The 16,473-nt window shown below is 34.0% G+C and overlaps 1 protein-coding gene across 1 annotated transcript in view; it reads left to right on the forward strand.

Moving 5' to 3' along the window:
• The window catches only part of ZFC3H1 (zinc finger C3H1-type containing), a 53,496-nt gene that overhangs the window by 3,933 nt on the left and 33,090 nt on the right, over positions 1–16,473 (forward strand). Inside the window, exons 2-9 of the mRNA XM_061205524.1 lie at positions 649–1,065; positions 7,452–7,516; positions 10,057–10,255; positions 10,505–10,728; positions 12,127–12,250; positions 14,384–14,481; positions 15,773–15,982; positions 16,183–16,347. Coding sequence (XP_061061507.1) covers positions 649–1,065; positions 7,452–7,516; positions 10,057–10,255; positions 10,505–10,728; positions 12,127–12,250; positions 14,384–14,481; positions 15,773–15,982; positions 16,183–16,347 — 1,502 coding nt within the window. The remainder of the gene's footprint in view (positions 1–648; positions 1,066–7,451; positions 7,517–10,056; positions 10,256–10,504; positions 10,729–12,126; positions 12,251–14,383; positions 14,482–15,772; positions 15,983–16,182; positions 16,348–16,473) is intronic.

The raw sequence follows: 16,473 nt of genomic DNA on the forward strand, positions 1-16,473 counted from the left end.
AACTTAAGTTTTTTTTTTATTATTTAACTGCCTTCATTGTCTTAGTTGTATATATGTTGGATGTTAGTATACTTGATGAGCTCTACAATTGTTATCTGTTAGGTTTTTAATACAGTGTTTCTTATTCATAACTTAGTCTTAACTATTAATTGTCAGTGTTCATTTTTTATCTCTTTTTAAAAATTTGAGACATGACAAGAAACTAATTAAAAAGAAGAAACATTTTCTTCTGATTATCTGAAGTGTAAATTATCCACATCTGTGACAAACCTTTCAGTTTCTCCCCTCTTCCTTCAGAAAGGAATCTCTAACATCCAGCTCATTATGGGCTTTCCTGATAACCTGCAGAAGGAAGGATGCTATAACCTAACTAGGTGTAATGCCTGTGGATACAGCAGGTAATAAGTGACACTAGTGATTTTGTAAGTGGACTATTTATATGCATACTTGTTAATTTTGAAGTATGGGCACATAATGAAAGTGGGCATTAGCAGCACATATGTTAAATGGCATTTAGTAATTTTAAAATATCAATTCATCTTCCTTGAAAAACATGAAAAAGGGAGACAATTCATCTATAGCCTAATGTGTTTTTGTTAAATTAACCGGAAAATTTTTGGAAACTGGTTTCCTTAATATGCTGTTCAGCTAAAAGTTTTGGAAGATCTCCATCAAGAAAACAGAATTATTCATCAAAAAGTGAAAACTGTGGGGAAGAAACTTTTGAAGATTTACTTTTGAAGTATAAGCAAATACAGTTGGAACTAGAGTGCATCAATAAGGATGAAAAACTAGCTTTGAGTAGCAAAGAGGAGAATGTGCAAGAAGATCCTAAAACACTGAACTTTGAGGACCAAACAAGCACTGATAATGTCAGTATTATAAAGGACTCAAGTAAAGAAGTAGCTCCTGAGGAGAAAACACAGGTCAAAACTTTTCAGGCATTTGAATTAAAACCACTCAGGCAAAAATTGACTTTACCAGGAGATAAGAACCGGTTGAAAAAAGTTAAAGATGGAACAAAACAGCTTTCCCTGAAATCTGACACTACTGAATCTAGTCAAGGTAATGGAATTTAAAATTTCAATTAGTGATGATATTCTTCTTCCTCTAAAGGGGTAACTAGTTATTTTGGTAGTGTACTTCATTGAAATGATTCTGGTGTTTTATCTGTGAATTCTTTTTGCACTTTCTACGTAGATAGTCGTATTGTTGGGTGATGACAAGTTTTGTTTCATTCTGATCTTTCACCACTTTTGGCCTTAAGTGCTGGTCAGGACTAATAATACAGTTTTTAACATAAGTGGTAGTGGGCACCTTTGTTCCCTAACTTACAGGGGATACTTTTAGATATGATGTTGGCTAAGTTTTTTGTAAGAGTCCTTTATTGGGTAAAGGAGGTGTTCACCCCCACCCCAACCCCCGTTCCTTGTTTGAAATTTTCAGCATGAATGGATGTTGAAGTTTGTCAAATCTTTTTTCTTCATTTATGGAGAAGAGCATCTAATTTTTCTCCTTTAATTTATTAGTGTAAATGGATTATATTAATTGATTTTTGTAGTGTTAAACCACCCTTGTATGATTGGGATAAATCCAGTTAGTTCATAATATATCATTTTTATACATCATGGATTTGGTTTGTTAATTTTTTCTTTTCCTCTCTTTTATGAACGTATGATTTATATACAGTAAAAATTTACCCATTTAACTGTATAGTTCTTTGAGTTTTGACAAATGCAAGCAGTTGGGTAACCATTGCCAGCCATCACTATTATAGAACAGTTTCATTAACTCCCACCGATTCCCTCATGCCACCAACCCTACTTGGTAACCACTGGTCTGTTTTCTGACCCTATACTTTTGCCTTTTCCAGAATGTCATATAAATGGAGTCTTGTAGAACATTGCCTTTTAACCCTAGCTTCTTTCCCTTAGCATAGTGTATTTGAGATTGATCCATGTGGTTGCATATGTCAGTAGTTCATTCTGTTTTATTGCTGAATGTCCCGTTGTATGACTATGCTACAGTTTGTTTATCCATTTCCCACTTCAGGGACATTTGGTTCTTCCAGTTTGGGGCAGTTACAAAACCTTCATAGATAAAGGTTTGCTAATGTTTTGTTTAGGATTTTTCACGTAGGTTCATAGTCTGTAGTTTTGTTCCTTCTTTTTCCTTACAAGTTTTAGTATAAGGTTATGATGCTCAGAATGAGTTGGGGAGTGGTTTCCTCTTTGTTCTCTGGGATAGTTTTAAGGTTGGAATCATTCCTGGGATATTTGGTAGATCTTGCTGGTAAAATTATCTGGGCCAGCATGGCTTTTTTTCTGGGAAGGTTTTAAACTACTGACTGTTTATGTTTTCTATTTCTGGTTAAGGCAGTTTAGGTAAACTATTTTTCTTGTAATGTGCTCGTTTCCTGTAAGTTGTACAGTTTATACTAAGTTATTCTGAAGAATCTTACCTTTTTATTATCCGCAGCAGTTATTAATTGTGTCTCCCATCATCTTTTAAAAATTTCCCCAGAAATAAGTCCACAGCTTTTAAAACTCATTAATTTTTAGCCTCTCTACTATTTACATCATTTGGGGCTATGAAACTTCTACTTAAGCTGCATCTCAGTTTGTCATTTGTAAATTTTTTTCATTCAGTTCTAAGTATTTTCTAATTTTTGTTATTCTTTGGCTGTAGGCTGTTTAGAAGTGTGTTTCTTAACTTCCAAAACACGTAGGTTTTTTAGGTGTGTTTTTTGTCATTGAATTCTAAGTCAATCACATTGTCAGAGAATGAGATCTATATGGTAGCAATCTTTTGAAATATTTGTAGAGACTTGCTTTATTGTCTAGTATGTGATTGATTTTTTGTAACTGTTCTTTGTGTGTTTGAAAGGAATGTTTGGATTGTTAGATCAAGCTTTTATGTTCATATCTTCCTTCTAAGATATGAACATTTTTTGATCTGCTGGATCTGTCAATTGCTGAGAGGCTTGCTAAAATCTGCCAGTATGGTAGTGGATTTCTGGTTTTCAGTTTTTGCTTTAAATACTTTGAGGCTGGGGAATTGACTTATTATTCTCATTATTATGTAGTGATCTCTATCTCTAGTAATGTTTTTGCCTAAAAGACTATTTTGTCTTATGTTAATAGCCACACCATCTTTCTCTTGATAAGTATATATGCTTTGTATACCACTTTCCATCCTTTCAGTCTTTCTGTATCTTCATGTCCCAGATGTTATTTGTACATTGTATGGAGCTGGATTTCATTTGTACTTTAACCTGACAATCTTTGTCTTTTAACAAGAACATATAGTTTGTTCACATTTTTTCATGATTACTGATATTTGTATTTATTTCCTTTTGTTCTTTTTTTTCTGTCTTGCCTCTTTTGACTTTTTTTTTTTAAATACACCTTTTTTTTTTTTTTCTTTTACTCATTTGGAAGTTAGATACAAATTTTTTGGTCTCATTGATTCCTTTAGGAATTGTAACATGAATTCTTATCAATGTTTAAAGTTAATCAAGTTATTTACCCTCTCCCTGATATACAAGGACCAGTATTTGCCTACCTTTGCCCATGTATTTAACACTTTCTTGGCTCACTCTTCCTTCTATGTCTAGAATCACTTATGCTTAAAATACATTTTTAAGAATTTCCTTTAGTTTGTGTCTGCTATATGAAAAACATATTTCTGTTTACCCTATTTTAAAGACAATTTTCCTAGGTTTAGAATTCTAGATTAGTTAATTATATTCTCAGTATATTGAAGATATTTTCTGGCTTCCATTGTTGATTTTGAAAAGTCAGCTATCAGTCTTTTTTTTTTAATAAAACATTTTTTTAAAAATAAAATTATTTATTTATTTTTGGCTGCGTTGGGTCTTCGTTGCTGCGCGCAGGCTTTCTCTAGTTGGCGAGTGGGGGCTACTCTTCGTTGCAGTGCGCGGGCTTCTCCTTGCGGTGGCTTCTCTTGTTGCAGAACACGGGCTCTAGGCGCGTGGCTTCAGTAGTTGCAGCACGTGGGCTCAGTAGTTGTGGCTTGTGGGCTCTAGAACGCAGGCTCAGTAGTTGTGGTGCACCGGCTTAGTTGCTCTGCGGCATATGGGATCTTCCCAGACCAGGGATTGAACCCGTGTCCCCTGCATTGGCAGGTGGATTCTTAACCACTGCGCCACCAGGGAAGCCCAACTTCTGTCTTTTCAACCAGACTTCCGGAAAGGCTAATCTACGCTGATTCCTTTCGCTTCACCTCTCATTCCTTCTTAACTCAATGTAGTTTGCTTTTCTGACCCTACCAGAATACTGAAACTACTCATGGCACGGTTACTTTGACCTAATTGCAAAATTCATTTTTCATTTTCATTCATTTTTTATTTCATTCTTCCATTTATTCAAAATTTAGTTGAGCACTTTATTCCAGACTCTTGGAAGTACATCAGTGGAAAATAGACAGTCATTTATGCCTTCATGGGCTTGCATTTTAAGAAGAGGAAACAGTAAATATGAGTAAATAACAGTTGTAGAGAGAGAAAAAGCATAGCAGTAAGTAAGTTAGGATGGAGATAGTGGGTACAGGCCGCAGTATTAATGGGTGATCAGGAGAGGCCTGAATTTGAAGGTGAGATTTAAACAAAGGCTTTGAAGATGGTGGGGGAATAGCCAAATGGGGGAAAGAGGTTTCTAGGCAAAGAGAATAAATAGCTAGAGCATTGATTTTCTGACTGTGGTCCTTGGACCTTCTTTACCTGGGAACTTGATAGAAATGCAAATTCTTAGGCCCTACCCCAGATCTACTAAATTGGAAACTCTGGAAATGGGGCCCAGCAATCTGTATTTAAGAAGCCCTCTTGTTGATTCTGATACCTGATGAAGTTTGAGAATCACTGAACTAGAGTAATGACCCTTAGGCAGAAGGGTACTGGCATATTTGTGGAATAACAGGGAAACCAGTGCCACTAAAGAAGAGAGAGTGATGGGGAATGAGTAGTGGGAGAGAAGAGGTCAGAGATAACGGGTTGGGACAGATCATGTAGTATTTTGTAAGATGGTTTTTATTCTGAGTGAAATAGGAGCTGTTGCAGGGTTTTGAGCAAAGGATTGGCATAATTCGTTTTAAATTCTCAAAGGATCACTGCTGCTATGTTGAGAGTATCCTGTAGGGAGTAGACACATCTGTTATATTCAGTGATGTTTTTCTCACTAATCCTGAAATTTTGGGATTTCTGTGCTACTGTACACATCAGTAGTTTCTTACAATTTTCTGATTTTCCTTTTTTTTTTTAAAAAATACTTTTCCTTTGTAACTTCTTAACTGTTGATGTCCTCACTGTTCTCTTCTCCTTGGGTGTTCTCAGTTATTATGGTTTTAGCTACCACTTATATCCTGTCTCTAGCTCAGTTTAGAATTTCAGGTAATAATTTTAAAAAAACTGCATGACTGCACAAGACCAATTTTCATTTTGGAAGTATTGAGTAAGAATTGAAATAGAAATATTTTTATAGAGATCCATGACAGTGGTAGGACAGAAGGACCAAACTACATGTTTGGTCAATTAAATCATAACCTGCTTTTATTAATCTTTGTGTAAAGTTAGATTTATGGTCTGAAATTTATGGTTTGTGCTTGTTTTTCAGGTTACATTGTGCTCATTAGGTATCTGCCAGCTTAGTGGATAGTTGCCTCTATGCTCCCTTAAAGGGAGGTGCTGCCACCTTTTATAGACGAAAGAGAGCCTCGTTAACTAATAGTCTCTCATGACTAATGACTCATAGTATAGGAGAAAAGTTCTTTCTACATTTATTGTGGAAAGTCTGTCTTTGTTTTTTTTCCTTGTTCATTTTTGTCTAATAGTTATTACTATTCTCTTATTCTTTGAAGTATGGTCAGTTTTGTTATAAGGTGACATATGCATTCCTGGAAATCACTACACTGCAGAATTGCACAATAAAAAGCACAGGGCTTAGGGGCAAATGGTGTTAGGGAAAACAGCACTCAAAAATCTTGTCAGTGGTACATGAAAAAAGATTGGAATCTAATAAAAACGGTAATGCAGGTTTACACATTAAATGGGTAAAAATGCTTGAAATACTACAATAAATATGTCACTTTACCTTGGAAAAGACCTAAAACGTGCTTGTGGAAGTAGATCTGCAGCTTATGAGTTACTGTGAAGTAGAGCAAGGAAGGTTATTTGAAATTGAACAGTAAGTTGCAACACCAGATGGGGATGGGTGTGCATACACAGTGAACTGAAGTAGCTGGTAAATTGATCACCATGTGTGGGATTTGTATATTCCTACATGGATCACCTGGGTGCAGCTTTCTGCGTTCTCTTAGTGTTTCTTGGACGCAAATTGTACGTAAGCAAATGTGAAGTTTGTGTTGTCCTCAGATTATTTTCTAATATATCAATCATGTTGCAACAAATTCATATTTCCAAAACAAGCCTTATGGCAGAACTGACCTAACTCAAAGTTTGGTGATTGCCTTCCATTTACTTTTTCTAGGGTACTTGATATAATAATTTTTCTATGTATTGAATAAGTTGGCTATTCTTTTACCAGTAGGTCTTCTTGAGCAATCAAATTAAGATATTTGGAATACTGGCAGTGGTATTATGGAAAAAAATAACTAGGCTTGGAGTTTAGACTTAGTTTGAATCCTAGCTTTGCAAATTCACTTGTGTCATCTTGGGGAAAGATTTTCTTAGTTTTTAACTTAATCTGTTTTAGCTATGAAAGTGCCTCTCTCAGTACTCTTATATATGTACTATAACTTTATTGTGTAATTTGTAGAGCTGTCATAGATTACATAATATATAAATAAAATTTTGTAATAGCTTAATTAGAAATCTGGGCCCAAGGCTAGAATTCTGGAAAATGTGTGGAAGGACTTAATTTGGTTGATACTTAACCTACTTCTGCTGATGCTTTTCTGAATAAATGGAGGACATTTCTTTTTTTTTTCTTTTTTCTACTTTTTGGCCAAGTCCCGAAGACATTTCTTTAATGAATAAATCCAATACAATCTCTAAATGTTGAATTCATTTCAACTTTTGAGGTCTGAATTAATCATCACATATTCTTTTCTGTGTATTATCTATTCAGTAATGAAGCTTTGTTTCTTGTCTATCTATTCTATAAATTCTGTTCTTATTTGAAATAATTATTTTTAGTTCAGAAGTCATTCTTACCATAGTGCAGTTTTAATTTATAATTTAATATTTTGAATTGTTTTTGCATTGTAACTTTCAGAAATGAGGCTGATGTGGAAAGTTTGTTCAGATTTTCATTCTCTCTAACAACATTCTTTCCTTTTGGTTGAGAGATTGAGAAAATGAGACCCTTTAATGAGACCGTTTAAAATAAATACTAGTAAATATCATGTAGCATTTTATTTTAAATTGATTGTGGCAATCTTTTAAAATATTCAAAGTATGCTGTTTTATTTTAAAGGATTAGAAGATAAGGAACAAAATTTAACGAGAAGAATTAGTGCCTCAGATATTCTATCTGAAAAGGTAAGATATTGCTTTGTGAGATTGGATATCTCTGTAAGACTGATTCTTGCACTGCTTTACTCTGTTCTTTTGAAAGGGAAATTCTGTCTTGTTTTTCACTCATTTTTTTTTTTTCATCATTGCTATACCTTCATTTGGATATAAGCCTTAAAGATAAGAAAATCTGGAGAGACATCTTGGAGTATCTCCACTGGGTTCAATTAGATTACATTTAATTTAAATGTTATATGTATCTATAGATAATGTTTTTGCTTTTTTGGTTTTTGAAACTTCTAATTTTCCTCCACAGACTTTCTTTTCCTAATTTTGGGGGATTATGCTGTGTGAGAAAGCTTTGGAGTTAGACAAACCTTGACGTGGTATCCAATTCTAGCTCCTCTTATTAGCTGAGTGATCCTTGTGTAAGCTGTTTAGCCTTTGCTTGCCTCTGTTTTCTTTTCTACAAAATGAGTTTAATGTCATCTGTTCTCTGGGTTGTTGTGAGGTTCAGCAGAATAAAGTACAAGAGCATCAAGCACTGTGTTCGACGTGTAATAGGTACTCACTGGCCCAAGCCTTTTGTTTGTTGAATTAGAGACCTGAAATATCTGCAGTTTCTTCTGTTAAGATTTCAGTTGCTTTTTATGGGTAAACTGAAATGATGCAAAGAGCCTAGAAGCTTTCGGAAAGAGAGGGTCCTGAATTTAAGGATAATAATATAATAGATACACACGCATGTGCACACACACGTGCGTGCGTTTATATGTGTATGGTTTTGAATATCATAACCATAACTCCGTAAGGTAGGTTGACATCTCTCTTACAGATGAACTAAGATTCATGTGCATAGATTAAGTGATTTGCCTAAAGTTACATAGGACTTAGGCATCAGAACAAGGAGTTTGAATGAGGCTCAGTGCTCTTGCTGATCAAGTAGCTGCTTTAAGTAGCATATAGTTGAATGACAGCATCAGTGGTCTCTTTCATTCCGAAAGGGTTAGTAGCAAAAGATAATCAAAGACTTTTAAGTCTCAGTGGAACAGTAATGATAGCTTTATTTTACTTAAGCTCTGGATCAGCACTGTCCAATAGAATTTTCTACAATAATGGAAATGTTCTATACCTGCACTCTCCAATATGGTAGCTATTAGCCACATGTGGCTATTAAGCACTTGGAATGTGACTAGTGTGGCTGAGGAAATAAAGTTGTTATTCAATTTTAGTTAAATTTAAATAGCCATACATGGCTTGTTGGTCCCATTTTTGGATAGCATGGCTGTAGGTCTTCAGTACCAAGCAGTAGAATTTGATATGTTTAAGTGATTTGGAGTAAAAAAGACTCATGATAATTTTTAAGCTCATTTGTTACATATATTTCCCAAAAAAAGGAAAGGGTAACTATATCCTGGCTTGGGTAAACTGAAGTACTGAAATATGTGTTGGTAGTTTAATTAGAGATTTATAATAGTCTATATAAGGTTAAACTACTAGGTAGGATCCACTGTTTTTTTTTTTTATGTTTGAGAATTAAATAATTTATTGGATTTAAAAAATGTAATTACAATTCACCTATAAGGGAAAGTTACTGGATAAGCGAGCCTTAACCTTTTTGAGTCTTAGCATCCTTTGAGTCGCCCCTCCTTTTCCATATACACACATAAAGGAAAAACGTATACAGCTTTGTGTTTAACTTCAAGGAGTGGGGATGCCAAAGGACCCCTTATTTCCCTCCCACTAAAATCTCATGGACTCCAATTTAGAACCTCTGCTTAGGTTGCCTGACATTTTCAGTTATATTTTAGCTAAAATGTACAGAATAGAATAATTTTAAAAATTAACTCAAAAAAAGTAGAGTGAAAAAATTAAGAAGTTACTTCAATTGGAAAAAAGTTCTCAAACATTTGTTCCTAACCTGTTTTCCTGTTTTAGCTTCCCTGAAGAAGTCTTGGGTGTTCAAAATATTTTCAATATTCAGATAAATATCTGTAGCTTTAGAACATGGAATGCTCAAATATAAGCAAATCTTTACATATTTCTTCCTTTAAAACTGATTTAAAGATTTATAAAATATATATTTTTAAAAGTTTGTAAATTTGAATCTTGACATTCACTGTGCCTGTTCTGTGTAGTACTTGTAAGGCTAGTAACCTCACATGATTATGGAACCACTTCGTTCTTCATTCCTTACCTCCCCTGGGTTGATTTCTTCTTGCATTCACTGCCATGAGATTTCTACTCCTGTTTGGGAGGCAGTTAAATGCCAATCTCTAACCCTTAACTTTTTTTTTTCATCATCAGTTGTACCCTCCCCTTCTAACCCTTCACACTTACATATACACATACACCCTCTACAGATTGATCTTCTGTTTGTATTACAGGGACTGAATTAGAGTATAGGGCTATGGTAAGTTATTCAGTTTCCTTATTTTATTTGTATTAATATTTACCATTTAAGTATTTGCCTTAAAACTAACTAACTGATCTTATAAAAGATTTGACTTGGTAATATGTTTAAAGTCAAATAATAGAATTTTTAAATGGCAACTGTTTCTTTTTTAAAGAAGCTTGGTGAAGATGAAGAGGAGCTATCTGAATTGCAGCTTCGTCTTTTGGCTCTTCAGTCAGCCAGTAAAAAATGGCAGCAAAAAGAACAGCAGGTGATGAAAGAAAGCAAAGAAAAGCTGACTAAGATGAAAACCGTACAGCAAAAAGTTAAAACCAGTACAAAAACACATTCGGCCAAAAAAGTTAGCACTACAGGTGATCATTTCTGTTAAATTCTTTTAATTGATTTCCTATATCAGTATGGTTTTTAGATTTTAATTCAGAAAGTTTTGAGCTGAGAATTATATCCTGACTAAAGGATAATCCTATATAAATGAACTTAGAGGAGCAGCTGTATATATGACTTAATAATGAAAAAAAATTGTTAAAGCTCTTATTTTCTTTTATCTTCTAGAAAATTCTAACTCTAATAGATACTGATGTTTCTGTATTTTTTATTTAAAGCTAAACAAGCATTGAGGAAGCAGCAAACAAAGGCATGGAAGAAACTACAACAACAAAAAGAACAGGAAAGACAGAAAGAAGAGGATCAACGGAAACAAGCTGAAGAAGAAGAGAGAAGGAAAAGAGAAGAAGAAATCAGAAAAATTCGAGATCTCTCAAATCAGGAAGAGCAATACAATCGATTCATGAAATTGGTTGGTGGAAAGAGGAGATCAAGGAGTAAAGTAAGGAGTTCAAAAATACAAAATCAAAATATTACTCAAATTTAACTGTCCTTATAGTCTTATTTCATAAATTCAGTCAACTAAGAAAAAGTATTAAGTTCTTTTGTTTGATAGAGCTCATTATATAAATAACTCTTGGGAAGAAGGGAAGGTAGGTTATAATTGAGAATGAGTCATTTTTATAGTTATAGATATTAGAAATAGAAGAAATGAAAGGCTAATATAATATTATGGTTAGAAAAGCTTCCTTTTGACTTTTTTTGTCATTTTCTGTTTAGAAGAAAGTAGCATTACTGAGTTGTAGTGAGGACTTATTCTTAAAATGACTGTTCCCTATTAGTTTTCCATTTTTTAGTAATGTAGAATTAGAAATGTGTCATGATTAATGATATGGACTATTTTAAAGAAAGTTAAATCGTCATATAGTAATAGCGTTAGTGCATGTGACTTTAGTTATCAAGCATTTGTGAGCCTTTATTATGTATAAGTCATTGATAATGACTGAGTCATTGTCTTTTATGGATGGTGTTAGGAAGTAAGCTGGAGATTTAATACTGATCTAGTGCTATTAGCAGTGACAAATTTCAGAATTCTGAGCTTTAATAATACACTCACGAGTGTAGTCTCATACACTCGTGAGTGTATTATTAAAGAATAGAGGGATATTAAAGAATAAGAGCTCTTTAATTGTAGGAAGTCAAGAGTTAGGTTTGCTTAAGTAAGGAATATGTAAGTATTCATACTTTGAACTTCCAGAAAGCACTTTGATAGAATCTTTTTTTAGAGAAGTATTGTATTGATAGTTGTATGTTACTCTTATATCCATCTGGATAGTTTTTGCTAGTTTTCAATTTGTTATAAACTGTCTCCAAGTGGAACATTGTAAGAAGTAAAAAAAAGAAAAGAAAAGAAAACATATGAGCATATGACCAAGAGTTTTTAGTTTTCAGTTATCATTAGTTTATTCATAACTAAAATGTTAATGGATTATTTGGGCAATATTCTAAATATAGTTTTGATTACATAAAACTTGAATTCATTTATCTGATTTCTTAGCTTACAGAGAGAGGCCATTAGTATTTATGAGCTTGGGGTCATCTTATTTTCTAGAGGACTAGCTGATTATTTAGTGGCTCAGCTCACTCTGGGAGATTTCATCTGTATATATAGTACTTGCCAGTTTCATTTTCTGACAGTTGTAAAATGTCAACCACAGTGTACCTGTCATGTATATTGAATTTCCCCAATCAGATGTGATAGGCAGTTCTAACTGGATAATCATGATTTTTGATACTGTTCTACATAAAAGATAACTATTAATTGTTTTGTAATTTCTAGCCTAAGAAAAGCTTAAGACAGAAAATGTTGTGAAACTAAAAAAAAATCTTGTGTAATTAGTCTTCAGATCCTGACCTGAGACGATCCTTAGATAAGCAACCTACTGATAGTGGAGGAGGCATTTATCAATATGATAACTATGAAGAAGTTGCTATGGATACAGATAGTGAAACCAATTCTCCAGGTATGAGCTAAACCTTAAAACATTTGCATATTCACAATTATTAAGTAGAAAATGGTCACAAAGCTACCCTAAACCTTGAAAGAAATGTGTAATGAAAGTGAGATTTGCTGGTGGGTTGTACAACCATAGACATTATTTGGTGTTATAAATACTTCAAGAGCAAACCTCAAATGTGTAATATTAACCTATATTTCTAAGTATTTCTTTCTATATAGCATTTTAATAAGAAGGCAGTGTTCTACTGTTAACTATGTGATCTAAAAAGTGAAGATTGTGGGAAAGGTGAGAACACTGTTTAAAAAACAAATAAACCTTTGCTTTCTTAAGTATCTTTGTATCTAAGGCATTCTTCGCTTTAGTTAAAAAAAGGGGGGGGGGATCTTTCTTGATTTTAGACTTCCTTCCTCCTTCCACTGATGATACTCTGTAGGAATAGGGAGATGGAAAGTGATACTATACTAGTGGTGTCTTAGGATCAACTGGTTAGAACTGTTAGGGCTGTACCTCAGTTAGATTGCACATTTTAGGGTATGACCGTCCTTGCGGGCTAGAGGCTTGCTTTAGTTGATATTCAGTGGTGATCAGCTGTGAGAGACCTGTTCTCTTACTAATTAACACACATAAGACTGAGGCAGACAACCAAATGCAGTTGGTGTTCTAGGAATAGAATACTTACCTGCAAGGCCACATGATCAGTGTTTTTCTTCCAGTGGTCATATTGTGAGACCAAATTAAACTAGAATTCTACTTTAGTGTGCCTAGAGAGAAGGCAAATCTGTATGATTTGGTAATGTTAATAAAAGTGCTCATTTTCAGGTTACTATGTTTTGGTTCATATTTAATAATCTTATATTTTGATTTCATAGTTTAATTCTCTTTGGTCAATCTTTAATTTTCATATTTCCAGGTTCTTGGAGATGATTCATTGTAGTTTCCAAGTATTGACAATATTATTATTACTCTTTCTATAAAATAATCTTATGATCTACCCTCTTAAAAGAATTTTATAAGAAATTATTATACAGAGAATGTACTCTACTCAGTTTTGTAAATTTTAACTTTTTGCCATATTCATTACCAATATTTATGTTTTTAAGAAGTAAAGTGTTCTAAAGGTCAGTGTATAGTCAAATGGCATCATTTGGGCCACAAATCAGCCCCGTATAAGGCATGTGGCTAATATCCATATTGACTTGAGAGACAACGGGGACAAAGAAATGTTAGTTTTCCCTAAGGTTGTATGGTTATTGAGTAGCAAGAGTAGTCTTTGAATCTGCCAGATTTCAGTGAGTCTAAAGAAACCACTGACAGTAAATGTGCAATTATCAATATTTTTAGCTGCTGCCAAGGAAGAAATGCTAACAATTTAACTGAGATGCATCCGTAACTATTTCAGAATTATTAATATTTATTTATTTATTTATTTGGCTGCGTCGGGTCTTAGTTGCGGCACGTGGGATCGTCTAGTTGCGGCATGCAAACTCTTCGTTGTGGCATGTGGGATCTAGTTCCCTGACCAGGGATCAAACCCGGGCCCCCTGCATTGGGAGTCTTAGCCGCTGGACCACCAGGGAAGTCCCCAGAATTATTAAAATGTGAAAAAGTGTACACTTTAATAATTAAATACAATGGGTAATTCTTTTCATTCCTAGTCCTGTTTGCTTTCTATCCAATTTAAATAGTCCATTTCTTCACTTTTCTCCACATGAAGGGAGGAATGGAGTCACCACATCACTGTTTTCCTTTGGTTAGGACACTTTGGCAGATTCAGGGGAATTTTTTGTTTTATTATTTCTTAAAAAGTATGTTTATTTCCCCCCCCAAAAAAAGTGTGTTTCTAGCCTTTCCTGCTGTATTCCCTGTTACCACCACTAGGTGAAAAGTAGAACAAAGTAGAGAGTTCTGAGGGACTAAATATCAGCTTAAGTGGATGGCTGATTTTGTAATGATATAAGGACAATTTTAAATAGATGGAGGTGGTCTCATGGAGGTTAAATATTTTATTGGAGATTAATAAAATCTCACTTGTACTCTACTTAGATGCAATTGTATTTCTTCAAAAATATCATAAATTTAATTTATTCCTGTTGAAATATATCTATTATTAAACTCTTGTAAAAAATTTTTTTACAGCTCCTTCACCAGTGCAACCACCATTCTTCTCTGAATGTTCGTTGGGGTATTTTTCTCCGGCACCATCTGTTTCTTTGCCTCCGCCACCTCAGGTTTCTGTAAGTGAGAATTGATATGATTTCTACGAAAATTTTGTAGCCTTATGTCTTTTCTAATTTGTTTTGAAAAGCTGGCATGTAATTAATTAATAGTTAAGTTTGAAGAGAGCATAAAATCAAAATTGCTTATCAGAATTAATAGCTATGAAATCTATGGAATAAACAGTTGATTAGTTATTGGCAGGCTATCCATTTGGTAGATTTTTTCGTAGCTAATTTTTAAGCTCATGTTGACTTTCTTTCAGTACTTAGTATGTTTCCTTCTTTCTTCTCTTTGTTCCTCAGAAAATGTATTCCAAGGCAGAGTAAGAATTATCTATTGTTTTGGATTTTTTTAGGGGGAATTGGGATTTAAGTGCATTAAGGTGCTTCTAGAAACTTTTTTCCTTTCTCCTCTTTTGATTAAATAGTTACTTTTAATTTGAAAATTCAGTAAAAGAAAAGCGTTGTCTATGCAACTTAATTTCTTTTCCCTCCCTTTTGAAAGAACTGTCAGTCCCCTGTTAAAAAAAAGAAAGAAAAAAAAGAAGTGGGGGATCACAAAGTAAAATTTCTGAAGTTATTTCAGATGAGAGAACCTAGAGGTCACACTGGATCTCTCTTAATAGGTTAGTGGGGACCTTGCCATTTCACAGTTCCTAGGTAGATATACGGTGTCCTGCTAGGAAGTTGAAGATGAGGGGAATATTAGAGCAGAGAGTGAGAGAGAAACATTTTTTCTTTCTTCTTTGAATTGTTTTATATGCCAAGGGAAATACTGGAAGGTCTTTGAAGCAAAAATATGTGCAAATTCTGGGATTTGGGTAAAATTGTCTTTATAGATAATCTCTAAGAAGCCATTTCACAAGGATTTTATGAGGGTAGTGGTGACTCTTCTTTACAATTAATTCTTGAGATACTTTAGACTACTCCCACCCAGAATCCCTTTGGTTCCTAAGTTTTGATTTTTACTTAAGTGTCGTATGTATCTGATTTTTTCTTATCTGTTTGTTTCAGGTAGTCATCTAGGGAGATAGACACTGTAAAGTTTGATTTCTCTATCTTGAAGTTTATAAATTAAATGTTTCAAATATTGTTGATTTTTATTTTTTTGTAAAAATTATACTTTTTCATGGCTGAATATTGGATTTGGTTAGTTTTGAGATTTCCAGTATTCTTAGTTCACTTATGCTTACAGTAAAGTAATAACCTGTTTACCTTTGTCTAATTTAATGTTACTCTAAAGATAAACACTTGGAATGGGTAAAATTTGCATAGTAATTATTATTTCTTCTTTTTTAAAAACAACTAGTCAATACCACCTTTGAGCCAGCCTTATGTGGAAGGCTTGTGTGTTTCTCTTGAACCTCTACCTCCTCTACCACCTTTACCACCTCTTCCACCTGAAGATCCAGAACAGCCTCCAAAACCACCTTTTGCAGATGAGGAAGAAGAGGAAGAAATGCTGCTTCGAGAAGAGCTACTTAAATCTCTAGCGAATAAAAGAGCTTTCAAGCCAGAGGTAATTTAGGTACCTGAACCTCTAGGTGGTGCTATTGAGCTTAGTTTTAGGTAGCCCTACTTTTCTCTGCTAGTTTGGGATTCATTGGGCTTTTCAGTAAAGTGGGGATAAGTCTGATACTACTTTGCTCAAGACCTTTAAAGGTGACAGAAATTTCTTTTCATTTAAAATTGCTTCATATCTGTCTCTTTCTTCTTTAGGAAACATCCAGTAATAGTGACCCGCCTTCACCTCCAGTTCTGAACAGTTCACAGCCTGTGCCAAGAAGCAATCTATCGATAGTCAGTATTAATACAGTATCTCAGCCTAGGATACAGAACCCAAAGTTTCACAGAGGACCTCGTCTTCCACGAACTGTGATCTCGGTAAAAACAAACAAAATAATTAGTCTTATTGTTATTTAAACAGCTTGTGAGAAATTTGTCTGCTGTTTTGCTGTCCTATTCCCTAACTCCTAGTTTATTATATACAAACATATATGTATTATTTTT

The sequence above is a fragment of the Eubalaena glacialis genome, chromosome 11 (assembly GCF_028564815.1).
Source record: "Eubalaena glacialis isolate mEubGla1 chromosome 11, mEubGla1.1.hap2.+ XY, whole genome shotgun sequence".
NCBI lineage: Eukaryota > Metazoa > Chordata > Mammalia > Artiodactyla > Balaenidae > Eubalaena > Eubalaena glacialis.